The sequence below is a fragment of the Vulpes lagopus genome, chromosome 14 (assembly GCF_018345385.1).
Source record: "Vulpes lagopus strain Blue_001 chromosome 14, ASM1834538v1, whole genome shotgun sequence".
In the NCBI taxonomy this organism is placed as follows: domain Eukaryota; kingdom Metazoa; phylum Chordata; class Mammalia; order Carnivora; family Canidae; genus Vulpes; species Vulpes lagopus.
The window spans coordinates 20,295,603-20,321,751 of NC_054837.1; the positions used below are offsets into that span (position 1 = coordinate 20,295,603).

Here is a 26,149-nt window from a genome sequence, read left to right on the forward strand (position 1 = left end):
ACCTGCTAGTCCATGGGCCATTTGGGGCTATTCCTGTTCTTACCTATACTCACCTTTAGGCTAATCTGACTACATTGTCATAAGTTCCCAGAAGAGTAAGAATCCAACTACAAAATCACTAATGGAATATGTAGTTTTAAATGAAGTAATCAGGCAGCCCAGGTGGCTCAGCTGTTTAGCGCCACCTTCAGCCAGGGGCCTGATCCTGGAGTCTCGGGATAGAGTCCCGCGTCGGGCTCCCTGCATGGAGCCTGCTTCTCCCTCTGCCTCTCTCTCTCTCTCTGTCTCTCAAGAATAAATAAATAAAATCTTTAAAAAATTTTAAATGAAGGAATCTATGAAGTCCCAGTGGGAGCTTACACTGCAATTACACAACAATAGTTCCTACACAGACCCCTTGTCTCTCCTCTTTTTCCAAGATTCTGCTCACCTCCACTCCCATTTCATTATGGCAGGTATTGCCACACCTCTCTCTCACACTCCCTTTCCTTTCCCTACTATCCCGCAGCCGCCCTCTAGTTAAATTAGTTCTTGGTTGCCTCCTCCACATTTCTAATCCTTTCAGCTGCCACTTCCTTCTGAGAAGATCTCATCCCAACATAACTCCTTAAAGCCTTCATGGCTACTCACTGCTCTCAGTAGAGTCCACATTCCCTAACATGTTCTACTAGGCTTTGCAAGCCCCGGCCCCAGCTCCTTCCCCTTCTGCCCTAGACATACTGCAGGGCATTGGGAATCACCCCTGCTCTGCTGTCTCTTCTTTGTGGGCAGTCTGTCATGCTCCCCTTTTTCCCTATGATTAATTCTGACTGGTCTTCCAGGGCTCCACCTAAACATCTCCTGGAAGCCTTCCTTATAATCTTTAAGACTGTGTTAGGTGTTAAAAAAAAAAAAAAAAAAAAGACTGTGTTAGGTGATCTTGCAGCAGTTTATCCTTGACCATAGCTGTGCTCTTAATGGCTGTTTGAATAGCACCTTGAGGACAGAATTGCATTACTGCATGCCATGGCTTCTTACAGAGCCTAAATTATAGTGTTGTGCTCATGATGCTGAATAACTAGATAAGCAAAAGCCCAAAAGCATGTCTCTGTCTAGATTCTGTGGCCTTAGTAGAGAATGGAACCCATGAGCCTCTAAAGCATTAAGCTATCATTAAGGTCTTGTTTGTGTTCTAACCTGCAAAGGTTAGTACCTGAGTTCACAGGAAAAAAAAAAAACCACATTTGGGGTTTCATGGATGATCATGAATACCTTCTGGCAATTTTGCTGTGTTCCTTTTAATTCTGGAAGGCTGTACTTGCCCTATCCCCACATCAGGACACAACATTTTCTAAGCTAGGCATGAACCCCTCTGGTGATGGCATGCTGTGAGGTTTTGCATAATATAAGCTGAATCATTACTATTTATAAGCAATCTTCTACCTAGAGTCCTAGTAGACTACTTAGCTGATTCCACTTCTCTCCCTAAGAGACGAAATTGTCTAGCATTGTCCAACTAGCATTTTTTTGGGGGAGAGGCAATCTTTCCAAGCAACAATCATGTAGGAGTGGTAGGAGTCAGATAGTGGTATTAACACACTTAAACACACCACAAAAATGGAGAGGCATCTGGACTTCTCAATGCCTTTGGGATATGTAAGCTCCTATAAGGCTTTGTACTTAAGACTCAAGATCATATTTGGCCAGGACTCTTTCCTGCTTGACTTCTGGCTAGCAAGGAACAGCTAAAAGCTTTACATAATCCAGAATACAACAGATGGTTCTGTTTTATTTTAGAAATAATTTATTGTGTTTTATTCCAATTATAAAAGTAGTACATGCTAATTACAGACAATTTGATATATACAGAAAAACATAAATAAAAATATAGAAATCATTTCCACAAGAGATATCTCTACAAACATTTGGAAAGTTATTTTCTATGCTTTTTTTGTTACAAGCAATGAATATATGTACATATATACATTATTTTTGAAGACCCTCCAATATGTACGTATGTGTGCACGTATGTGTATTCCCTTAAATAGAACTGGATAATACTACTTAAATTTTTGCTTATTTCCCTTTTTATTTCCAGAATATAAAAATGGGGATGCCTGGGTGGCTCAGTGGTTGAGCGTCTGCTGTCGGCTCAGGGCATGATCCTGGGGTCCCGGAATTGAGTCCTGCATTCGGCTCCCTGCATGGAGCCTGCTTCTCCCTCTGCCTATGTCTCTGCCTCTCTCTCATGAATAAATAAATAAATAATTTTAAAAAATATAAAAATGAAACATAGTTGCAATAACTATTTTCAACTTTACAATAATGTATGAAGCCTAAAGTGAAAGTTTCCACAACTGTATTCTTTACAGGCAACTGTGTCAACCAATTCAATAGATTCCTTGAGAATATATAATTACATGTGTATAATGTATATATTAAACAACACTTTTTTTTTTTTTAAGTAGACTCCATACCCAGCATGGAGCCCAAACCCAGACTAGAACTCACAATTGTGAGATCAAGACCTGAGCCAAGATCAAGATTTGGCCCCTCAACTAACTGAAACCACCCAGGTGCCCCTCAAACAACATTTTAAATTCATTTTAATTATAACTAAATTAGCAAGACCTTAATATCCTTCAAAATATTGTTTAAAAATTATGTAACAAGGGCAGCCCGGGTGGCTCAGCAGTTTAGTGCTGCCTTCAGTCCAGGGTGTGATCCCTGAGACCCAGGATCGAGTCCCATGTCGGGCTCCCTGCATGGAGCCTGCTTCTCCCTCTGCCTGTGTCTCTGCTTCTCTCTCTCTCTCTCTGTCTCTATGAAGAAATAAATAAAATCTTTAAAAAAATAAATAAAAATTATGTAACATTCAACATTATTATGTTGAACCACTCCACTATTATCAGGGGTTCAATTTTTTTTTAATTGAACAGAATGCAATGAACATACATAATTTATTGTAAGGATTTATTTCCTGATGATAAAATTCTCCAACTAAAATTACTGGACCAAGAGGTATATGTGTATTATCAGGGCCTGATGTATACCATCAATCAACCTTCCAAAAAGGTTATACACTCAGTAGTTAACGCGTGGGTGCCTAATTTGTATTTGTTTTTATTTTAAAAGGCTCAGAGGGGGATCCCTGGGTGGCGCAGTGGTTTAGCGCCTGCCTTTGGCCCAGGGCGCAATCCTGGAGATCCGGGATGGAATCCTACGTCGGGCTCCCGGTGCATGGAGCCTGCCTCTCCCTCTGCCTGTGTCTCTGCCTCTCTCTCTCTCTCTCTGTGACTATCATAAATAAATAAAAATTTAAAAAAAAATAAAAAATAAAAAAAATAAAAGGCTCAGAGGTGGGGAAGCTTGGGTGGCTCAGTGGGTTGAGCCTCAGACTTTTGGTCTCAGCTCAGGTCTTGATCTCAGGATCCTGAGTGCAAGCCCCACCTTGGGCTCCCCCCTGGGCTGAAGTCTACTGTAATAAAAAAGGGCTCAGAGGGGGTATAACTACAAATCAACTACTGTACCTTCAGATTAAATGTTTGGTTTTATTTATTTTAAAAGATTTTATTTAGTTATTAATGAGAGACACAGTGAGAGGCAGGACCCCATCCCAGGACCCCGGGATCACAACCTGGACCAAAGGCAGATGTTTAACCACTGAGCCACCAAGCGCCCCTAAATGTTTGGTTTTATTCGCTTGCTATTGATAACATTAATGGAGTTTTTAGTTTTTATAAATTTTATTTATGGGGAGCCTGGGTAACTCAGTGGGTTAAGCATCTGCCCTTGGCTCAGGTCATGATCCTGGAGTCCTGGAGTGAGTCCCTGTGCAGTAGGAAGTCTGCTCCTCCCTCTCTCTCTGCCTCTTCCCTGGCTTGTGCTCTCTCCTCTCCCGCTCACTCTCTCAAATAAATAAAATCTTAAAAAAAAAAAAAAAGTTTATTTGTTTTAGTAATGACTACGCCAACCAACCGTGGAGCCCAAACTCAGAACCCGGAGATGAAGAGTCACAGTGACTGAGCCAACCAGGCAGCCCTAGGGTTTGTTTTCAACAAGTTTCATACCTGAGCCCTAACATTCATTATAAAAATTTTCAGACATAAAAAAGGTTGAAAGAATGGTACACTGGGCAGCCCAAGTGGCTCAGCGGTTTAGCACCGCCTTCAGCCCAGGGTGTGATCCTGGAATCCCGGGATGGAGTCCCAGGATGGAGTCCCACATCGGCCTCCCTGCATGGAGCCTGCTTCTCCCTCTGCCTGTCTCTGCCCCCCACCCCCCATGAATAAATAAATAAAATCTTAAAAAAAAAAAAAAAAAGGAATGGTACACTGAACACACTGAACGCACGCACCGTCTAGATTCTACAGTTAACATTCCAGTGTGCTTTCCTTTGCTTACCCGCCGTGCATCAGTCCACAGAGGATTCATTTTTAATATGCAAGCTCTTTTTAGACCTCTATTTTTGTGGCGTCCCCTGAACTATGGGAAGTAAGTGTGAAAGAGCCATGGTGGGAGTCTACCAGAGCTCCTCAGAGGCTCGGCCCACAGGCTGGGAGCGCGGCTTCGGGCCCCAATCCTGACCCCACCAGGAGACACCAATATTCCCTCACCTGTAATACCGGAATCCCACCATCTCTGGTGAGGATTAAAAGCACAAATAATGGGAGGCCCTCTGTAGCGACAGCTGAGATAACTGACTCTTTTACTCCCTCGTAGTGTCCCCTGAATGGCAAGCCCAAGTCCCCGAGGCCATCTCAGGCCCCTCACACCCAGCTCTTGTCCATCTCAGGCCCTCAGTTCTGAGCAACGGTAAAATGGGGGCAGGGTCGCCCAGAGGGCTACTGACCTGAGTCTGAGGGCCGAGACAGCCCCACCCAGCCCACCGTCCGGGACTCCTTCAGGCCGCAGCGGGGTCAGCCTGCGGCCCGGGCCTGGCTCCCTCCCTCCGGCGCCCCGCACGCAGAGTGACAGCCCGCGCGGGGTCCTCTCCGCCGCAGCTCGCATCACCTCAGGGAGTGCTCACAAAAGCCTGTGAGGTAGGCAGCGCTACGGAAGCAGAAAACTGAGGCCCAAGAAACTTGAGTCACTTGCCCAAGACCATGAAGCTGGCGAATGAACTGCTTTCAGGGAATTCCAGGAATCAAGCCCAATACGCCCGACTCCAAGCTCTCCCTTTCTTTGCCCCGGGGCGCGCCCGCACCTACAGGGGGCGCCACCCTGCGCGCACGCGCAGTCATCGCAGCAGCGTCCCCTTTAAGACGATTCCTTTTTGCTTCCTCCGACCCCTTCGCTTCCGCTCCGCCGTTCCCACAATGCAGTGCGGCTGAGCGTCTCCGAGCCCGCGGGGACGCTGCGGGGGGACCCCGGCTGAGGCGGCGGCGGCGACGTGGGCTGCGGCGGGCCCGCGGCGTCGGGCGGTGCGGATGTCGGGCTGGGCGGACGAACGCGGCGGCGAGGGAGACGGGCGCATCTACGTGGGGAACCTTCCGACCGACGTGCGCGAGAAGGACCTGGAAGACCTGTTCTACAAGTACGGCCGCATCCGCGAGATCGAGCTCAAGAACCGGCACGGCCTCGTGCCCTTCGCCTTCGTGCGCTTCGAGGACCCCCGGTGAGGCCCCGCTCCGCCCGCCCGCGGTCTGAGGCCCCAGGCCCCCGCCTTTCCTCTTCCCCCTCCCCTCGAAGGCCTCCCCTCCCCCCTCCGCGCAGACCCCTCAAGGCGCCCCCGGGTGGAGGATGAGGCCTCCTCACCGCAGGCTCAGGCCGTCCTTTGCTCCGTCGTCACTTCCTCTAGGGTTTTTTTTTTTTTTTTTTGGGTACTTAAAAACACAAAAGCTGGGCGTTTGGAGGGCCCAGGCCCGCCCAGACCGGCCTAGGGGATGGTACACATGACCATTCTCTCTCAGAGTGGAGAGGCACCCTTCAGGGGAAGCGGCCCCGGGGCCTCGGAACCTTGGGCCCGGAACCAGTTGGGATAGGACTCCGTGAGGAGAAGTGGCCAGTCGCTCTCCCTGCCCACCCCTCCCCCCAGCCAGAACTCGCCGTTAGGGGGTAACAGACTGTGGGGACGTGGTTGCCTTTGGAAGTCGTAAAGGTTCTCTGTGATGGAACAGATCTCCATCCGCGCGCGCCGCACCCCGCAGGGCTACGGCCTCGTCCTTCTGAAAGCACCAGGGATTTGGAAAAGTTTCTAAAATGGTCTGAGGGGGATCTCTGGTTTCACTTCACTCCTCTCATGAGGGAGGCACCGCTAGGTGCTTAGGGCCCCAAGCATTTGGAAGCTTCTCGATCCCTAAACTGGCTCAAAGGGGTCTTTGTGATTTTGCAAACTTTGTCCGCCTGATGGCCAGAAAAGGCCTGGGAACTTTAAAAACTGCAGTTGGTCGTTCTTAGAAGCCACCTCATTGGACAGGTTACTCCATTTGGAGTAAATAGAGGGCCCACTCTGTTTTCCAGCATTGACCCAGGGAACGCTTTACCTAGTCTGCACCGGCAGGCTTCACTACAGGGACTGTCCATAGGGTGTCTTGCCTACCTGGTGTGCTGGTATGGGGCAAGGAGGGCATCTGAGGACAGGGAGATAGGAAGCACTCTGAGGCTTTGAGGACTCTGACAGAGCTCATTTTTAGTGTCTTGTCATTTGTCTCAGAAACGGAAGTAAGCATTTTCACACCTAAACTGGAGAAGGTTGCACCTCTGTAACAGTTTCAGTGTGGCTTTTGAACTGTGTCAAGTATCACTAGCATTTTCAACAACCTATAAAAGAGGTAGTGTTAGCCACATTTTATAAATGAAGAAACTGAGGATTTAGAGTTGCTGATAAAAGAGAATGCTATGAGGGATCAAGGTAGGCTTTGAACCCCCTGTACTGCCCTTTAAAACACAAACTTACTGTATGATACACTACATTGTCATCTCTTCCATAATAGAAAAGCTGTCTTTTGATGTCACTAAATGCCAAATTTCTAGCAAAGCACTGCACACATAGTATCTTATTTAATCCTTACAAATAACCCTGTGAGATAGGCATATTACATTTAAGAGATGTGAAAACTTGATGTATTTACCCAAAGATAGCTACCAGTAAGTAGCTGAAGAGTGATTTGAACTCGTAAATCCGTATTCAAAATCTGCTCTTCAACCCTAGTGGTTCTGCCTCTCCTTCACTTCATTATAAATATAGCCAGGGTTGCACTGGTTGTAGTCCTCGTTGCTTTTAACTTTGTGACTAGAATCAGATAAGGAATTATGTGCCTGTGACAACTGAATGATGCTTTCATTAGTACATCTTTGGCTTTGCTTGTCCATCCAAGCTCTGAGGCCATTCCTTCTCCAGTCCAATACCTGACAATCAGCTTGGTTCTCCTAGAGCCCTAGGGAAGACTGAAAGTAACTTCCTCGAATTATTTACCTCTTTCGACAATACTGTACCTAGAGAGTGGTCTTCACAACTTAGTTTTCCAAATGATGCTGAAAAAGTACCCATGAGAGAGTTCCATGTTCCTCACAAAACACAAAGTGTGTCTTTCGAGCCTAATTTTTTTTTTAAATGAATTTTCTTTTACAGACTTGATGGTACTAGGCTTTGCTAAAGAATATTAAAGGATGAATGTGTGGTGAGCATTTTGATTAACTGCTCACAGAGTTAGAGAAATATACTGGTGAAATTAATCATCTGTCAACAATTTTTTTTTCCTGAATTAGTCCTCTTATAAGTCATTTGTTTACACCTTTATTAATCATTTCATACCTAGAAAACCTTGTGTGTGATAGCTATAAAGCTTAATTCTAATATCATGAAAGGTCTTCACACGAAAGCAGTAGTGCATCAAGATTCTATTTTGTTTTTCTCACTCCAGGTTTCCCTTTTATACTTGTTACTCAGGGCTCTTACTGGTCAGTCAGCACTAACTCCAAACTTTTCTTTGCAGAGATGCTGAAGATGCAATTTATGGGAGGAATGGTTATGATTATGGCCAGTGTCGACTTCGTGTGGAGTTCCCCAGGACTTATGGCAGTCGGGGTGGGTGGCCCCGCGGTGGGAGGAATGGGCCTCCTACAAGAAGATCTGATTTCCGAGTTCTTGTTTCAGGTATGTTCCTTTCAAACTGAATGAGCTGATGCATGTAAAATACTCAGCACACAGTCTGGCCTCCAAGAAATGTTAGCTGTTACCCTTCAGTACATGGGACATATGCGGCTTTCCTTTCATTAGCTTGTGCACAGTCTGCGGTCCTGCTGTGTTGCCACTGAGGCAGGCATCTTGCAAATGAAATTGCATCAGTCATGCAGCCTTGGTAGAACATAAACTTGCTTCTTATGAAGGAGTTTTCTAGTGTTGAGAGCGAAGATGGTGGCAAAACCCTGTGAGCTAGAATTCTATTTTTCCTTTTGGAATATACTCAGTATCAGACTTGCTAGACATTCCAGGAACCAGATTTACTGCCAAGCACTGGATCCTGAAAATGGTCAGATTTAGGTAGTGGCTTTGGAATTATAGAAAAAAGAAAACAAAACAACTTGGAGTTTTAGGGCTTATATTGCAGAATATAGAATGAAATGTCTAATGTTGACAAGCAGTGAAATGCCAAGCTCAGGTTTATGCATCTTTTCAAAAGATTAATACAGTGGTAAAGACCTGGGGCCTTCTGCACATTGCATGGGCATTTTAGGACCATGATGGATTGAAATGTATCGAGAAACCTGGCACTTTCTTAGATAGGAATGTCACACAGTTACAGCAGATTCCCTTGGTACTTAACAGTGATCCTCTCAGTATCTGCCTATCTTGTGTCCCTTTGTAATTTTTTAACCCCAGAACCTCCTTCAGGATGTCATACATATCTTTTTTTCTCTCCATGCTGCTCTGAAATCCTGCTTAGAAAACTATTAGGAAATGGCTGCAGTCCTGAGCTGTGAGCGGTAAACACAGCCTTTGAGAGCAGGAGCACATTTCCCTTTCATGACATCAGGTAGGGTTGTATAATTCCCAACTAGTTGTAGCGTCTGAGTCTTACCTTTTCCCCCATTGTATTGAAGAATGTTGGTGATCTTTTAAAAGGTACTTTGTCTGGTTTATCAGTCATTCACACCTACAGGAAAAGAAACTAGATTTTTGTTGTGTTGTCACCTTCAGCTATGCCTTGGTTCCTTCATTGGATGGTTTCAAAATTCCCATGTTCTGAGAACCTAGTCAAGCAAGAGATAATTGGTACTGATAAATTTCATAATGGAAAACATTATGAAACGTTCTTGGGAATTTGATATTAAATGTGAAGGATAAAGAAAGGCTGTGAATTCTCACAAATGCTACACCTGTAATGGAGTGGACTCTTTGCTCTGTTGCAAGGACTTGGTCTCTGGAAGATTAGCCTAAGACTAGTGTCTTATAATGGTTTACCACACATACTTTAGTACTCTTGTCTGGTTTTATGCCCTTTATGATTTGTGATTTGTGGATCCTCAGGATCTGAAAGTAGTGATTGATGGAAAAGGGACCCTAGGTATTGCTGGCTCTTAACAGGTCAGTTAACATGGCTGAAGGATATGGCCTCTTCTCTTATGTTGTCTATGCCTAGGACTTCCACCATCAGGCAGCTGGCAGGACCTGAAGGATCATATGCGAGAAGCTGGGGACGTCTGTTATGCAGATGTGCAGAAGGATGGAATGGGGATGGTTGAGTATCTCAGAAAAGAAGACATGGAATACGCCCTGCGTAAACTGGATGACACCAAATTCCGCTCTCATGAGGTGGGTTCCCACCTTCTGTTGAGCTTTCACCTAGGCCACTCCATCTGAAGCTGACCTAGCAAAAGTAGCTATAGGCCATGTGTTTACCATTTGATGACCTCACAGTACCATTAAAGATCTATCTTAAATGGACAAAGCCAAGAAATTCATCATGCCTAAACCCTGCAGGGTCATAACAGAGAAGTCTGCAGTCATAGTATTTTTAACCCAGAGAGAATACTGGTGCAGTCTGTCATAATGTGGTGAGCTATTCTGTGATACCATCCCTTTCACAACTGGCTTGATCTGCAATGTACCTCTGTGAACCTAATTATTATGGTTGTCCTTTCTCTGGGTCTAGTCTGAGCCCTTCAACCCAACCTCATCATCTCAGCTCTTCCAGATACTGCTGTTGGGCCAAGAGGTCACTTCATTCTTCCTTTCCCAGAGTAATGCAGGATCCTCTTTGCAACATTAGTCACTTTGGCATTTTCTTGTAATCACCTTATCCTCAGGACTTAATTCTTGATGTCTTTCCTTTGGAGAAGGCAGCTGCTGCTTTAGATCTTTCAGTCTGATTCACATGTTAACTATCCCTTTAATACCGAGACCAGCCAGCAGACCGACTGGACATTATTTTTTTCTGGTTATCTCGTCCTAACTTACCATGAGGTCTAGATTCATCTGGGGTCCATTTCCTTTTCTAAGGGTTCATATAATTCCCTGATTTTATGGCTTGGAAAGTGCATGGCTTAACGGTACTTTTGCTCAGCCTGAATTTGGAGCAGAAACAAAATAGGATCGGGTCCTGTTAAACTGCAAAGTAGGGCCTCAGTAAGGATAAATACAATTAACTGACTTCACCTAGGGAATTCTGCATCAGACTTCTTTCATTTTAATATCTTTAGATTCTCTGAGAGTGTTGGCTGAGGGCAAAGGGCCTGAAGAGAGGCCAGCCTGGACATGACTCCTCTGCCACTTAATAATTTCTTAGCTGAGCTATTCTCTGAATGCTGGTTCCTCATTTTGCAAAATAAGAACAATAGCATTGTCTCATAAGACTTGCTGGGAATCTAACTTAAGATAACTGAGTAACTAACCCAGGTCCTGACACCTGAGAGGTGATGAGTACAGGTTAGCTTTTTCCATAGGTAGCCATCCAAAGATGCACATATGCGGTGGCAGGGGATTGCAGTGTATGACCTCTGAGATCCTTTCTAGTTAGTTCTTAGATTCATGGGTCAGTGGCAATAATTCAGATATGTTAACAGTAATGACTAGTATTTGAGCATTTAATACATGTGAAGTTGCTATTATTGGTATCACCCTGGAAGAGATAAGAGCATTGTTTTCCTCATTCTTGAAATAAGCTGGTAAGCATACCTACCTTATAGCATTATTGTGAGGGTTTAATGAGAACATGATGCCAAACAGTAAGTGCTCAGTACTTAACTATTATTGTTAGGCAGTCGTGTTAAGTTTTAGTGCGCTTTATTTCTCTGGGTCTTATTTTTTCCTTTACTCTTTTTGCTTGAATTTCAGGGTGAAACTTCCTACATCCGAGTTTATCCAGAGAGAAGCACCAGCTATGGCTACTCACGGTCTCGGTCTGGGTCAAGGGGCCGTGACTCTCCATACCAAAGCAGGGGTTCCCCACACTACTTCTCTCCTTTCAGGCCCTACTGAGACAGGTGATGGGAAATTTTTCTTTATTTTTTAGGTGAACTGAGCTGCTTTGTGCTCAGAATCTACATTCCAGATTGATGATTTAGTGTCCTAGGAAATTTTTTTAATTTTTTTTTTAAGGAAATACATAATTTCTACCAGGGCCATATTGGCAGTGAAGCATTTTAAACTGCAGAAATTGTGGTTTTGGTTCAGAAATAAGTTGTATATTTTTCACCCTGGATTATGGGAAAAAAAAAATCAGTGCTGTGTCTTTGTGGGTTGCTCTACTATGGAGATCAGCAGTTACTGTGACTGAGTCGGCCCATTCTGTTTAGAAATATATTTTAAACGTTTAGTAATTGATATGTGTGGTTGTCCTTGATTAAGTTAATAGATTTCACCAAACAGGCACACTGATTAAAAAGAAAAAAAGTCATTGAGTTGTAGCAGCAGCTTGTACCCAATAGGTAAGGAGCAGGAATGGATAACTTTATTTGGGAACAAAGACAGTTGCTATGACGGTAGTTTGAGAATCTCAATCCCAAGAGTCACTTCAGGGTTATCTTAGAATGCAAAGCCAAGCTTATAAATGAAGCTGCCTTAAAGAAGAGGGAGCATTTAAGATAGGGTAAAGGAATATAAGAATAAAATAGACTGTAAAGTCAGCAGTAGCATAAAGATCATTGGAAGACTCTTAAAACCCACTGTGGCAGTTTGGAGGGGAAAAAAATACGCTTAAATTTTGGTTCTGTCACTTTTACCCCTAAATCTGTTTCACTTATCCTTGGTATTTGAGCTTTCTTAAAACACAAAACAAACCAAAAAACTCTATCGTAGATTCTACTCCATTAGTAATTGTGGCGGGGATGGGGAAGCTACTGTGTTCCAGGCCTGGGGCTTTTTTAAAAAGCCACTTTATTGAATTATGATTAACATGTAAAAAGTTGTGCTTAATTTATATGATTTAGTGAGTTTGGGGTTAAGTGTATACCCATGAAAGCATCACCACCATCAAGGCTATAAACATATCCATCACCTCCCAAACTTTCCTCCTTATTTCTTTAAGATTTGTGTTAAGAACATTTAATATAAGATCTACTCTCTTGGCAAATTTTTAGTGTACAACATAGCACTGTTAGCTACCCCAGGGCTGTTTTTGTCATAAGTTCTTTTCAGAAAAACTGTAGCTGTGGCTAGCATCCCTTTTGCATGTAATCATTTTGTGGGATTGTGGATGATTGTAGGTTAGGAGTCGCCAAGCTGTAGAGTCTACTTTGAATACTCTTCAGATATTAGGAGAAAGTTAGCCTTCTGCTGGGAACAAAGTGGGCACCCAGGAACAAATTCGAGTTTCTTTAGTAAAGATACAAGGTTTCTTGGATTGATAGAAAGAGCAACTAAAAAGTACAACACAGATTTTCACATAGTGATCAGATGCATTGTCTATAGTTACATCAATAGAAAAATTCATTTAAGTGCAGTTTGGTAGTCTGTTTGGGAAGAGATAAAGAAGGAGAACATTTTATACACTGAACAGTCTGTGAATAAAATACTTGATCCACTTCCTCGGAAAGTAACAATACCTCTTACATCCAGTAGCAGCAGGAACTCATTGCCTTGTTTTGGCTAGATATTTCCCAATTTTGTCTTCAGAGAGTTAGTTATTAAAAAATACTTAACAGTTTTTTTCAGGTGACTGAAGAAAGTGGGCATATTCCTGTTCACAGTAACAAAAATACTATCTTTGGGCTTCCACATGTTCACAGGGTACCCCTTCCCAGAATAGCTATTCAGTTGTATGAAAAAGGCTCTTGCTCATCCTGCTTTGGCAAAGAGATATTACCTGTTTGAAAACAGTAACAAAAAAGAATGTTATAGCTGAGCCTGCTTTCCAACTGGTTCTACTGAGCTAACTTATCACTTGGTTTGTCATGAAAAATAAGCAATGCAAGTAAGTGTAGTTATTGTTTTTCTGACTTACCTGGAAGAATAACAGTTGTGAGTGAAGCCTAATAAATGCACACTTTGCAGTAAGGAGCAGAGACAGTTATATGCATATAGGAGTGGAAGGAAAGACTAATGATTATGAATTCACTTTGTCTCCAGAAGCAAAGTCTGACATAGAGTTCTTTTTGAGAAATAGCATATGTGATCAATGGATATGTCTGCTAAAATAGCGACAACTGTCAGACTCTGAGAGATTATAAAATCTTTTTATCTCTTTCACAGTTAATTTGAGGTGCTTTAGTGAATCAGAAGCATGATTAAGAGTTGAATGCACAATTTTTAAGCTTTCTTTCCCATCCTTGCTTCAAGCAAAGCTTTCCTTTAATTGGCTGGTCTTGATCAAAGAGGTAACCCCTGAGCCGAGGTGCTCATGTTTGTTTCTGAGGCTAGTTAAAATGGTTTTCTGAGGTGATCTCCTGAACCTGAAGGTGGTACTTGGAAAACCATCTACCTGAGTGCTCAAGCTAGTCCCATTCCCAAATATCCAGAAGGGTCCAGCAGTTCGGAAAACACATCTATCTGCAGAGGCGATAAACAGTTCAACCCACCCAAGATTCTGGATTTTAGTATTAGCCCAGAGTTACTTTTAAGTTTTCATTTAAAATAGTCGCAGTAAATTTTAAAGATGCAAATCTCAACACCAAGGTTTTAAGCTGATGGTTCATAGGATGCATCTGGCTTGCAGGTATGTTTTATTTACATGGTATTTTATTTTTTAAAAAATCTTTGAATTAGTTTCCATACTTAAAATTTGGAAATACCATATGCACATAAAAATGCCAGATGTCCAGGTTCTCAGGGAGAATGGGCTCATATTACTGCCTGGCACTGAATGAGCAGCAGTGAGTACTAATTGCCCCTTTAGGCAGAGCTCGAGCTCAGGATTTGGTACACTATACATGCCTCCCCACCCCGGTCCTGTTTTGCTCATTACTATTACAGACTGGTTCCTAAAGGTGAGTGTGACCCTTTGACTCTACTGCCACCACCTTACCTTTTTTTTTTTTCCACTTAATATATGTGGGTTTTTTCATTCCACTTTTATTGAGATAATTGACATGCAACATTGTTTAAGTTGTACAGACTTAATATATATAGCAAAATGATTGCCAGAAGAAGATTAGTTAACATCCATCATCTCATATACAGTTTTTTCCTTGTGATAAGAACTTTTAAGATTACCTCTGAGCACCTTTCAAATACAGAATACAGTATTAACTATAGTCATTCTGCTATACATTGAAGTTTGTAAATTTTGACCACCTTCACCTAATTCACACGTTATACATCTTAAAGTACTTTCATGTTGCAAATTTGGACCTATACTTTATATTCTTGGTTCACTTGGGTACAATCTATTAAACTACTTTGGGCAACACATACCTGGGGGTGCCACAAAATATTCCTCCACAACTCGATGGGCATTTTGTAGTAGTTCTTCAGCACAGTTGCCTTCTACCACATTGTCAGATCTCAAATACAGACATCTACAAAACCAGAAGCTCAAGGTTACCTTTTCAGAAAACAGGCTTCTGGGGCATTGGGTGGAGAGGGTCAAGAATGAGAGAAAATGAGTTATGGTCACTGCTCAATGATGGTGGAGCTATGGTCAGCAGTTGACCAAATAATCTCCATAGATTCTCAACCACTCAGGTAAGTGGTAATTATTCCTCAGGACCGATATATTCAATAAATATTTTTGCATGATTACAATGGGTAAGCTGCTTCTGGAGGAGACAGGTAAGGCAATTACAGCACAATGTGTTAAGTCTTAACAGGTAAGCAAAGCTTGCCAAGGGAGTAAGGAGGGGCACCTAAACCAGCCTGGATGAGGAATAGGTATTTAAAATAGGTGGTGTCATTGCTAAAGGGTGGGCAAGAAACCTCTGGAATGGGATGGGAAATGGACTTCCAGCAGGTGAAGAAACTTGCTCAAGAGTGGTTATAAATGACTTAAGGATATTAGGTCCTCAGTGTCAGGACTGGAATTAGCACAGTTTCATACCCCTAAGATGAGCTGTTTTTTCACTGCAGCCACTTTTGTGGACATGGAGGGCCTGCCCTTGACAGCTCAAGAATCTTCCATTCTTCTCTGGGCTTAGTGGCCAGATGGTGAATTAGTGAAACCAAACAGGAGTTGAACATAACCTATGGGGCTTCACTGCTATTTCAAGGTTTAAAAGTGCATGGCAATATGTCAGAGCCGGCTTCCAGATACATGGGCTGAAAAATAAGCAGTCTGCTCAGTCACTGATAGGGGAGCAGCCACGGTCTTTCTGCTTTGAGCTAGACATAGACTGAGGGCTTAAACCTAACAGGACAGAAGGGCAAGGACGTGACATGAACATCCAGGCAAAGGCTGCAGAGGGTTAAGTTGTCATGATGATTCTTTTAGGAAAAGGACTAGTTCTGTTTCTTTTGTGGCACCCACCCTAAGGCTAGACACAATAAGCACTCATGGTATGGACTGTAGAAAACTGCAGTCAGTTCCAGGATCTGGCACTGTCTTTTAACTCTGACCTTGAACAAGTATGGATCTTTCCAGACCTTGACTTCCTTGCCAAAAAAGTGAAGGTTGCGCTTGATTTTTTTTTTTTTTTAAACCATATGGGAGCTTATGAAAACTTGGAGAACAAAATAAAAATCATCTGTAAAGGTGACCATTGGACCTTCTGGAGTTTATATTTCTGCTGGGCGGTCTAACAAAATGGCTAACACTTGGGCTCCTGAGTCACAGGTGAATTCAAATCTTGGTGCCACACGTGGCACTGTGCAAATTATCCTCTCCACGTATCTGTTTCCTTATTTGTGGACTGCTTCATAGAACTTCTGGGAATGTTAAATGTTAAAGAACTGATAATCCAGGGCCTATATTCTCACTGCAGTAAGAGGTGGGTGCTAAATAACACCTGCTCCTTTCAGGAAGTTAGTGCACCTGGGCACACCTCAGTCCCCACTCCTCATTCAGAGTATACCTAAGCACTTAACCTGCTGTCGTCATGAACTTCCTGCCTAGTCCCTACATACTGGAGGCTGCTCATAGTTCCTGGGCTCTTAGAGTTTGATGAAGTGAGACTCTACTACCACCAACAGGTGCTTAAAAGGTACTGCTTCCTCACAGTAGATGTAATAGCAGTTGATTTATTCACTCATTTGATAATCAGATTTCCTATATAAGTAATGTTTCCAGAAGAAACTCCTTTAAATACCACACATTTTCACTTAATTGCTGTTTATGATGGAGCTGTTTCCAGAAGAAACCCACACCTTCCTATTTTCATAATCATAGGCTATTGAACCCAGGGTCTCTGAGGGTGGCACATCAGTGGTTCATTTGGAAAATTGCTTAACTCAGAATCATGCAAAAAAAAAAAAACTCCAAACAGGACCAGATGAACCCTTTAGGTGCTGATCAATTACACTGAACCTCACCTCATCTTTCAGAGTTTTACAAGATAATTTGGCTCAAATACTATAGGACACCCATTCTGATAATAAATCAACTATGGGCTAATATTAATTATGTACTATCCTGGGAAGTACTGAAAAAAAATCACTTGAGTTTTTATGTGTTCTGGTTCAGATGAAAATTCCTGGTTGAGGAAGGCTTCTGTGAACTGGGAATCCCTGTCCTCTAAAGCTAACAAAGCACTTTAACCAGTAACTGCAGGAAATTCTAAAAAAAAAAAAAGCAATTTAATGGAGAGCATTATGGCAGCACTAAAGAAGTGCTTATTGACCCTTGGACTGACCAGATAGGACAGCTCTGCTGCTGGTGTCGGGCTGCCAGGAATCCTTTCTCTGGGCACCACTCTATTTCTATCTACAAGCTTCTTCCCTCCCTCCTAATGAATTTCTAGTTTTATGCAGACTGGAATGAGAGTTAAGAGGCTAAGAATTTTTGGTTCAGGGCACCTGGGTGGCTCAGTGGTTCAGCGTCTGTCTTTGGCTCGGGTCATGATCCTGGGATCAGAGTCCCACATCAGGTTCCCCATAGGGAGCCTGCTTCTCCCTCTCCTTCTATCTGTGCCTCTTATGAATAAATAAAATCTTTTTTTTAATAAAATCTTTTTTTAAAAAAAGATGATTTGGTTCATATAAGAGTCTGAGGGACACCCTAATACTGAAATATTTGGCCAAAGGTCCTCATCTGAGTCAGAGTTGAAATGGGAGAAAATAAAGGTTCAAAAATAAATAAATAAATAAAGGTTCTAGGGTTGACTTTTTTTTTTTTTTTTAAGATTTTATTTATTCATAGAGACAGTGGGAGCCCGACGTGGGACTCGATCCCGGATCTCCAGGATCACACCCGGCTGCAGGCGGCGCTAAACCGCTGCACCACCAGGGCTGCCCTAGGGTTGACTTTTACACAGCGTATCTAGAACAGTATTTGTGGGACTCCTAGGTGGCTCAGCGGTTGGGCATCTATCTTTGGCTCAGGGCCTGATCTCGGAGACCCGAATCGAGTCCCACCCACATGGGGCTTCCTGCATGGAGCCTGCTTCTCCCTCTTCCTGTGTCTCTGCCTCTCTTTCTCTTGTGTCTCTCTGAATAAGTAAAATATATATATTTCAAGTTCTGGGTTCCTTTACTACACCTGTGAAACTTTGGGGCATATTAGATAAACTTTCTGAGCCTCAGTTTCATTTATAAAGGAGATACTAGGGCAGCCCCAGTGGCTCAGCGGTTTAGCGCTGTCTTCAGCCCAGGGTGTGGTCCTGGAGACCCAGGATCGAGTCCCACGTCAGGTTCCCTGCATGGAATGGAGCCTAAATAAATAAAACCTTTTAAAAAATAAAAAAAAATAATTATTAATAAAGGAGATACTAGTATTTACCTTCCAGAGTTATATGTGATAATTGAGACAATGCATATAAAATCTTACCACCTAAAAAAAAAAAAAAAAAAAATCTTAGCACCTGACACTAAGGGCACTAGTGGTTTTGATAATGGTACTAGTTGGTTTTAGCTAAAACCAACAGATAGGGTTTTAATGGGCCAAGAGATTTTCTTTTTTTCAAATTATATTTCTACTTTCTTTTTTTTTTTTTAATTTTTATTTATTTATGATAGTCACACAGAGAGAGAGAGAGAGAGAGGCAGAGACACAGGCAGAGGGAGAAGCAGGCTCCATGCACCGGGAGCCTGACGTGGGATTCGATCCCGGGTCTCCAGGATCGCGCCCTGGGCCAAAGGCAGGCGCCAAACCGCTGTGCCACCCAGGGATCCCAGCCAAGAGATTTCTAATAGCCAGTCAGTGCTTTTACACCTAGTGTGGCCTAAAATGGTTTAACACTTGTCTTAACTGGGTTCCATTTCAAACATTAGTGAGGCAATATGTTAATAAAAAAAAACAACAGTCCTGGGATGCCTGGGTAGCTCAGCAGTAAAGCATCTGCCTTTGGCTCAGGGCGTGATCCCGGGTCCAGGGATCGAGTACCACATGGGGCTCCCTGTGAGGTGCCTGCTTCTTCCTCTATGTTTCTCTCATGAATAAATAAAATATTTTTAAAAACAACAGTCCTATAAGTGCTACATCTCTAAAATGGAATAGTTAACTCAAACTTCCAAGTTTATGGGAAGACTGCAGATCACTGAATATGAAGTCACTATTCCAGCTACCAGATCCAAATCCCTCTTCATCTTTTTCAAACTCTTCTCTGAGCAATAGTGGAGTTCCTTTATGGCTTCCCTCTACGTGATCTCGGAAATTGTCTCCTCTTTGTGCTTCTATTCCCTCCTTTCCCAAAGATACTAATAAAGAACATTCAATAGGGTGCCTGGGTGGCACAGTTGGTTAAGCATCGGACTTTTGATTTTGGCTCAGGTGGTGATCTCAGAGTTGTGAGACTGAGCCCCACACTGGGCTCTACACTCAGTGTGCAGTCTGCTTAAGACTCTTACTACTACTTGCTCCGCCCTCCCTTCTCTCTCTCCCTAATAAGTAATATCTTTAAAGAACATTCAACAAACATTTACTGAGTGCTCAGTGTTAGATACCAAGAATATGATCAGTAATAACAGATAGTACTGCTCCCTGGAATTTGGATGAGCAGTAAGAGAGGGGGAGAGTCAAATATTACTCAAATATGGTGGAGCTTTTTTTTTTTTAGATTTTATTTATTCATGAGAGAGAGAGAGAGAGGCAGAAACATAGGCAGAGGGAGAAGCAGGCTCCCTCTGGGGAGCCCAATGCAGGACTCGATCCCAGAACCCCTGGATCATGACCAGAGCCAAAGGCAGATGCTAAACCATTGAGCCACCCAGGTGTAGCTTTTGTCTTCATCCAAAAGAACACTGGAGAGGTACCCAAAGAGTTTGAGTAGGAGATGACCTCAGATTTCTACTTTGAAGTGCTATGTAATTTTGAGAAACTGTTGGACTTCTGTAGATCTGAGCATCAGATTACAAAATAAAGAATATAAAGGAACCAAAGACTGGAGGTGAGGATGGGAGGCTAGCAAGCACTTTACAAAGAGGTTATGATTACAGATAGGTCTGGCTCTCCTTATTGGTGCTAATGGCAGCTAATCTCTTTTGTTCCCATCTATACCATCTATATTGTCTTTTTTTTTTTTTTTTTAAGTAGGTTCCATGCCCAGCATGGAGCCCACTGGGGTTCAAACTCATTCCCCATGATCAAAACCTGAGCTAAAGGGATCCCTGGGTGGCACAGCAGTTTGGCGCCTGCCTTTGGCCCAGGGTGTGATCCTGGGGTCCCAGGATTGAGTCCCACGTCGGGCTCCCTGCATGGAGCCTGCTTCTCCCTCTGCCTGTGTCTCTGCCTCTCTCTCTCTCTCTGTCTATCATGAATAAATAAATAAAACCTTAAAAAAAAAAAAAAAAAACCTGAGCTAAAGTCAAGAATTGGACACCTGACTAAGCCACGAGGTTCCCAAGAATGTTTTTTAATCCTATCAAGGGGGCACATGGGTGGATCGGTTGAACCTCTGACTCTTGGTTTTCAGCTCAGGTTATGATCTTGGGGTCCTAGGAATAAGGCCCAAATCAGGCTCCCTCTTGAGTGGGAAGTCAGCTTGTTCCCTTCTCTCTCTGTTCCTCCCCACACGATGCCATGTGCCACACTCTAAAATAAATCTTTTAAAAAATACCCCACCAAGGAAAGGGTAAGACAGGGGCATCTGGGTGGCTCGGTGGTTGAGCATCTGCCTTTGGCTCAGGTCGTGATCCCGGGGTCCTGGAATCAAGTTCCACATTGGGCTGCCCGTGAGGAGTCTGTTTCTCTCTGCCTCTCTCTGTGTCTCTCATGAATGAATACATAAAATCTTAAAAAAAGGGGGGGGGGGCTGGACAGAGCTGTAGACTGCTGGTCTTATGAAGTACATACCCATCCTTCCCAAGAAACTGTAGTTCCCAAACAGCAAACACTGTGCTTTTCAAAAAAAAAGAGCATTTTCTTTAAAAATGTATTAAGATTTGGCAAAAATTGGTAGAAGTGGGGAGAGGCTGCACCCTTTTAATATAATATTCACAAACTACTTTGTCAAAGACCTGCCCCTCCCTATTGCACTACACCACCTCACTTCTTGTGTTATTACTCTGGTCCTTTAGGTATTTGTGTTTTGCCCCTCAGTATAAAGTGAAAAGTAAGAACTTCCCTCTGCATTCCACTTTCTCTAAAACTAATCATTGTTAACAGTTTTTTTCATGCTCTGAGGGAACAAAACTTAATGCATACACCAGAATATATCAAATAGATTATGTATTAAAGTATTGTTGGGGCAGCCCGGGTGGCTCAGCAGTTTAGCGCTGCCTTTGGCCCAGGGGGTGATCCTGGACACCTGGGATTGAATCCCACATTGGGCTCCCTGCATGGAGCCTGCTTCTCCCTCTGCCTGTGTCTCTGCCTCTCTCTCTCTCTGTGTGTGTCTCATGAACAAATAAATAAAATCTTTTTTAAAAATTGTCAAATACAATGTATTTAACCATGAAGAACACTTAAACTGTTTCTGTTTGGGGGGTTATATTTTTTTAAATTAATTTAAGTAAACTTTACCCCACATGGGGCTCCAAATCATACCCTGGAGATCACTGCATGCTCTACCAACTGAAGTTGCTCCTTCTTGGGAGTGTTTTGTTGTTTTTTGTTTTGTATTATAAACAAAACCCTGAACACCTGTGCATACATCTTGATGTACTTTTACATATGTTTCCATAGGGAACCACTAGGTCAGAAAATATGTATAAGCCATATTTTGAGACAGGAATCCAACGAGCAAGTCAAACATAAGCACAAGAGACAAATCAACAAAAATAAGAAATGGAAGAAAATCCAACAGGATCAAGAGCGGTGACTGTTAAGGGAGAGGATATTTGGAGGAGAAGCCTTCCAGAGGAGATGGACTAAGACCTGCCAAGGAAACAGGCTGTCCAAGAAAAGGGGAATAGCAAACGCAAAGATCCTAGAAGAAACAAATTGGGCACGTTGGAGAAACAGTAACGAAGCTAATGCAGCTGGAGTAAAAGAGCAGTATGTCTGAGTGGAAGGTACGGACTCTGTAAAGTAAGGCCTCAAAAGCGGTGGTTATGGTTCTTCATCATATTGGGAGGTCTCGAGGACTTCAAACCGGAGCGACAGGATCCAAAATGAACAAAGGAAAGCATGAAACCACTTAACCCGTGGGTGACCGTGGCAAGTTCGTGCATCTCGCTAAAGCTCTTTTCTCTTCTGTGAATAGAATAATAATAATAATCCCCACCTCAAATGCCTGCGAAGGCGCCACCGGCAAAGCTTCGGGGTGCGCAGCCGCGAGTATTTACCTGTCCTCCAGTACAGACTCCATGGGCTCCACCCCACCCGTGTCCACGGCGCGGAGCCGGTCGGCAAAGGCGATGGCTTTCTCCAGCCGTGCCACGGCCTCTTGGCTACCAAAGTCCACAAGCGCCAGACGCTCCAGGTGCTCGATCACCTGGGCCGAGACCCGGCCGTTACCCTGGGGGGAATGAGGTGGAGAATGAGGGTATCGAGTCCTGACTTGCTTCGCCACCCGCTTAAACGCCCCCGGCCTTTACCTGAGGATCTGCCTTGGAGGTGAAACCCCGGCGCCAAGCCACCCAGGACCGAAAGCCAAACCTCACCGCCCGCGCCCACATTTCTCTCTTCGGTTGCCGTAGGGCGTCCTCACGTAAAGCCGAGCGACGCACTTTTGAGTGACGACATCAAAGTGCGCCGCTACTGCCTCCGCCGCCATGAATAGCGTAGGGGAGGCCTGCACCGACATGAAGCGCGAGTACGACCAGTGCTTCAATCGCTGGTTTGCCGAGAAGTTCCTTAAAGGGGACGGCTCCGGAGACCCGTGCACCGACCTCTTCAAGCGCTATCAGCAGTGTGTTCAGGTGAGCCCTTAGGTGGCCAGGGCCCTTTCGTCTCTATCCCCTGGCTCCCGGTTCTCGCTGCGGTGTCGCCGGCCACACGCGCAGTACCTGGCGGAAGTTGGGGTGGGAAGGATTTGAAGAAAAGCCTCAGTGAGGGAGGGCAGTGGCAGGGGCTTTCTCCCCACCATCAGCACTAAGGCCACCCGGTATCTCTCTGAATGACAAATGTTTTTACAATGCTTTACATTTTACGGAGCACAGGAACATCCTTTGGTTCATTTGGTGCTCAAACTCATAAAGTGGGCATAGTTGTTCATATTTTTATACATGGAACGTTTATGCCCCCAAATAGGAAGTGATTAGTTCAAGTTCACCAGAATCATTTCCTTGATTTTTGAGGTAGTGCACTGTTCCACTATTGTTGGGGGGGGGTGAAGCGGGGTGTTGGCCTGAGTTGTTAGACCTGAGGGTCTCATTTTGTTGTAATTCCTTTGTCCTGTTCTCTCGACCCGCTAGGAAATTTTCATTCCAGCTCAATGAATGTGAAACTGCTTTGGATTTTAAGAACCGCACTGAGCACAGCACTCCCAATTAGTTAACTTAAAACATCTTCAGGGTCATTACAAGTTGGTATCTGTATCCCATTTACAGATAGGAAAGTGAGACTTGCTGAGGTTCACTTAGCCAGAAAGTCCTGGAACTCAGGTTTGAATTTGTGTCTGTCATAACAGAGTAGAAAACTGTTTAAATTCCACGTATGAAACATGGACGACTCATCACAATTCTTTTTTTTTTTTTTTTAAGATTTTATTTATTTATTTGGCAGAGAGAGAGAGAGAGAGAGCCTGCACACAAGCAGGGGGAGCAACAGAGGGAGAAGGAGAAGCAGGCTCCCCCTGAGCAGGGAGCCCAATGTGTGGCTCGATCCCAGGACCCTGAGATCATGACCTAAGCTGAAGGCAGATGCTTAACTGACTGAGCCATCCAGGAGCCCCTCATCACAATTCCTTTTCAATCTCTTCTTTGGCCTTACATTTAATTTCTCTATAATGGTACTCGGGTTAAAAAGAGTACAAGTGTTGAATCATGGTTGGTGGCCTTTTGGTGTGATTCTGATTTACTTCTGTACCATTATATTTACAAAGTTTGGTCCTCAGGCTTCGTATAGACCTGTATCATGTGTTTTCTTCTCCCGTCAGAAAGCAATAAAGGAGAAGGAGATTCCCATTGAAGGACTGGAATTCATGGGCCATGGCAAAGAAAAGCCTGAAAGCTCTTCTTGAACTTGACAGTCACCTTGAAAATAGACTCCTCCAATCAGGAAATTGAGGACACTGGATCTCATCAATTAAGGCCGTGAAAATAGCCATTGATTTGATGAGGAGTTTAGGAGGGAGTTTTCTTTTCTCCTTGATTTCCTCTCACTTGTAAAAGATGATGAACCATCACTCTTTGCTTTGAGATGATTTCTCACTCGTGCTGTGGCATCTTGCAGGAACCTCACCTGCTAAAACTGAACGATTTCTTGGGATTATGGTTGCAATACTTGGTCTAGGATCAGCTTTAAATATCCTTTGTGTGTAAATACTGATAAACTTGTCAGGATGATCAGAGTTGCCTGACCTCTTGAGTTTGCTTCAAAGGACATTAGGTAGATTGTACTAGGGTTATTATTATTCATGGAAGCAACTGGTTAGGATCTCTCTTCTCTCAGGGAGCCAAGGCTCTGAAAAGGGATTCCAGCACAACGGTTTTAAACTGGGGAACGGTTTTATTTTTATTTAACAACTTTTAAGGTTGCTGGTGGACTGGGTTAGCCAAGAGGAAGACAGCCTTAAGAGTTCCTTGCCTTAAGAAAAGGTGTCAGATTTCTGATTAAGGTGTGAAAGCTTGAAGAATGTTGCAGTACACACACCATTTCAGAGCTCATAGTATAGTTTAGGAATTAAGATCCTTGGAGTAACAATGGAAGAAGATCCTAAATTGCAGAGATTTGCTGTTCCCAGCTTTCAGCCCAAGTCAATTAATTAGGTCTACCTATATTACCATAAAACTGCCAAAATGCTGCATCTGGTTAAATGGGACAAGAGTTTGTTTTATTTGCCTTGTGTACCCACCCTGCCCTCCAATGTCTGTAATCATGAAGACGGAATAAATTGTAACATTTAGTTTCATTATTTGCCCCTGGAGAACTCTGCACTTTACAGAACAAGTATTAAAAAAAAGAAAGAAAAAAAATACAGAACAAGTATAATCCTATATATAGGATTCCACCGTAATCCTATATATATCCCATATATTGGGGGGGGGGGTATTTTAATTTAAAGGTGAAGAAAAAGTGAAGATTTATCTAAGGTAAATAGTGTGCTAAAACAATTAGAAACATCATTGATTTCTAAAATTTATTCCTAGAGCAAGCGACGTAAATAATATGCTTCTATAACTGCACAAAAGATGTCAGGATCAGGTGAGCATTTACACACTTTGGAAAGTTAGGTAGTCACCAAAATTGCAGGTCTTGAGTAATTTGGTTCAATGATATCCACCCAATATGGTATAAAACAATTTACAGAAGGTGGAAATTGTATTATCCTCTCTCCTGTGGTTAGATCACAAAATGATAAAGATGGCAGGGATCCTTTTTTTCTCTTACTATAAAAGGCTTTCACACCCTGTGTTTCCTATGTCTCACCTTTGTGGTACTAGTTTACTATATGTACTATGCAATACCAAAACCTGGTAGCTTCTTGAATCTTAGTATAAAACCAGTTGAGCTTCAAGAATAAAACACTCCAAGCCAACCATGTTCTTTCATTGTAATTGCTACTGAAGGAGTAATTTTTTCTGATCTTTTTCTTAAGGGGAGGGAGAGAAGAGAATCTTAAAAGCAGGCTTCACATAGCATGGAGTCCAATGCAGGGCGCAATCTCACAAATCTTAGATCATGACCTGAACTGCAATCAAGAGTTGGACGCTTAACCTACTGAGCCACCCAGGAGCCCAATTGTTCTTCGTTCTATTTTGACTTCATCCTGCCCATAAAGTGACTCCAACTATCTCAGCTACTTCAAGATTAATTTTGAAGAGAAATTAAGTGCTCTTTTAAGGGTGATTTTGTTACTATTACTATTGTTTCTCCCTAATTCTTAATGCTACAGGAAGGTTTTAAATCCAGAAACAAATAAAGCTAATGCTATATGGAGAAATGTGTCATACTGCCTTTATTTCTCCAAGAGTTCCTAATCCTTTCACCCTTCAGGGTGCTGAGAGAAGACCCCAAGATGAGAACCTGACACTTTTGAAGACAATTACCTGACTATAGGGAGTATTCTTCAGCAAATGCTGGTATTATGGGACAAGAGAAAGCTAGGACACAGAAAGTACTTCCTCTGGAGAATCAAAGATACCCTTTTCTGTAAATTG

General features: G+C 43.1%; 3 protein-coding genes across 3 annotated transcripts; 2 read left to right on the forward strand and 1 right to left on the reverse strand.

Moving 5' to 3' along the window:
* The first annotated feature begins 5,292 nt into the window (after positions 1–5,292).
* On the forward strand, positions 5,293–11,742 carry SRSF9 (serine and arginine rich splicing factor 9). Its single transcript, XM_041728706.1, has 4 exons — positions 5,293–5,596; positions 7,917–8,077; positions 9,564–9,736; positions 11,258–11,742. Exons 1-4 carry the CDS (start codon positions 5,409–5,411, stop codon positions 11,399–11,401), a joined length of 666 nt encoding a protein of 221 aa, XP_041584640.1. The 5' UTR covers positions 5,293–5,408; the 3' UTR covers positions 11,402–11,742.
* A 981-nt stretch (positions 11,743–12,723) lies between these two features.
* On the reverse strand, positions 12,724–22,551 carry GATC (glutamyl-tRNA amidotransferase subunit C). The gene is made up of 4 exons (XM_041728707.1): positions 22,424–22,551; positions 22,172–22,344; positions 14,774–14,877; positions 12,724–13,226 (listed from the first exon to the last, which is right to left on the reverse strand). Exons 1-4 carry the CDS (start codon positions 22,502–22,504, stop codon positions 13,174–13,176), a joined length of 411 nt encoding a protein of 136 aa, XP_041584641.1. The 5' UTR covers positions 22,505–22,551; the 3' UTR covers positions 12,724–13,173.
* A 19-nt stretch (positions 22,552–22,570) lies between these two features.
* Positions 22,571–25,928, forward strand: TRIAP1 (TP53 regulated inhibitor of apoptosis 1). Its single transcript, XM_041728709.1, has 2 exons — positions 22,571–22,747; positions 23,926–25,928. The coding sequence occupies exons 1-2, from the start codon at positions 22,601–22,603 to the stop codon at positions 24,007–24,009; spliced, it is 231 nt and encodes a 76-aa protein (XP_041584643.1). The 5' UTR covers positions 22,571–22,600; the 3' UTR covers positions 24,010–25,928.
* The last annotated feature ends 221 nt before the right edge of the window (positions 25,929–26,149 follow it).

What these genes read in the sequence shown, in the direction of transcription:
- SRSF9 (XM_041728706.1), top strand. Translation starts at nt 5,409, where the DNA reads ATGTCGGGCTGGGCGGACGAACGCGGCGGCGAGGGAGACGGGCGCATC. An exon ending in GTGCGCTTCGAGGACCCCCG is followed by an intron (nt 5,597 to 7,916) that starts GTGAGGCCCCGC and finishes TTTTCTTTGCAG; the next exon opens with AGATGCTGAAGATGCAATTT. An exon ending in CCAAATTCCGCTCTCATGAG is followed by an intron (nt 9,737 to 11,257) that starts GTGGGTTCCCAC and finishes CTTGAATTTCAG; the next exon opens with GGTGAAACTTCCTACATCCG.
- TRIAP1 (XM_041728709.1), top strand. Translation starts at nt 22,601, where the DNA reads ATGAATAGCGTAGGGGAGGCCTGCACCGACATGAAGCGCGAGTACGAC. An exon ending in GCTATCAGCAGTGTGTTCAG is followed by an intron (nt 22,748 to 23,925) that starts GTGAGCCCTTAG and finishes TTCTCCCGTCAG; the next exon opens with AAAGCAATAAAGGAGAAGGA.
- GATC (XM_041728707.1), bottom strand. Translation starts at nt 22,504, where the DNA reads ATGTGGGCGCGGGCGGTGAGGTTTGGCTTTCGGTCCTGGGTGGCTTGG. An exon ending in CCTCCAAGGCAGATCCTCAG is followed by an intron (nt 22,345 to 22,423) that starts GTAAAGGCCGGG and finishes CATTCCCCCCAG; the next exon opens with GGTAACGGCCGGGTCTCGGC. An exon ending in ATATTTTGTGGCACCCCCAG is followed by an intron (nt 13,227 to 14,773) that starts GTATGTGTTGCC and finishes GTTTTCAAACAG; the next exon opens with GTAATATCTCTTTGCCAAAG.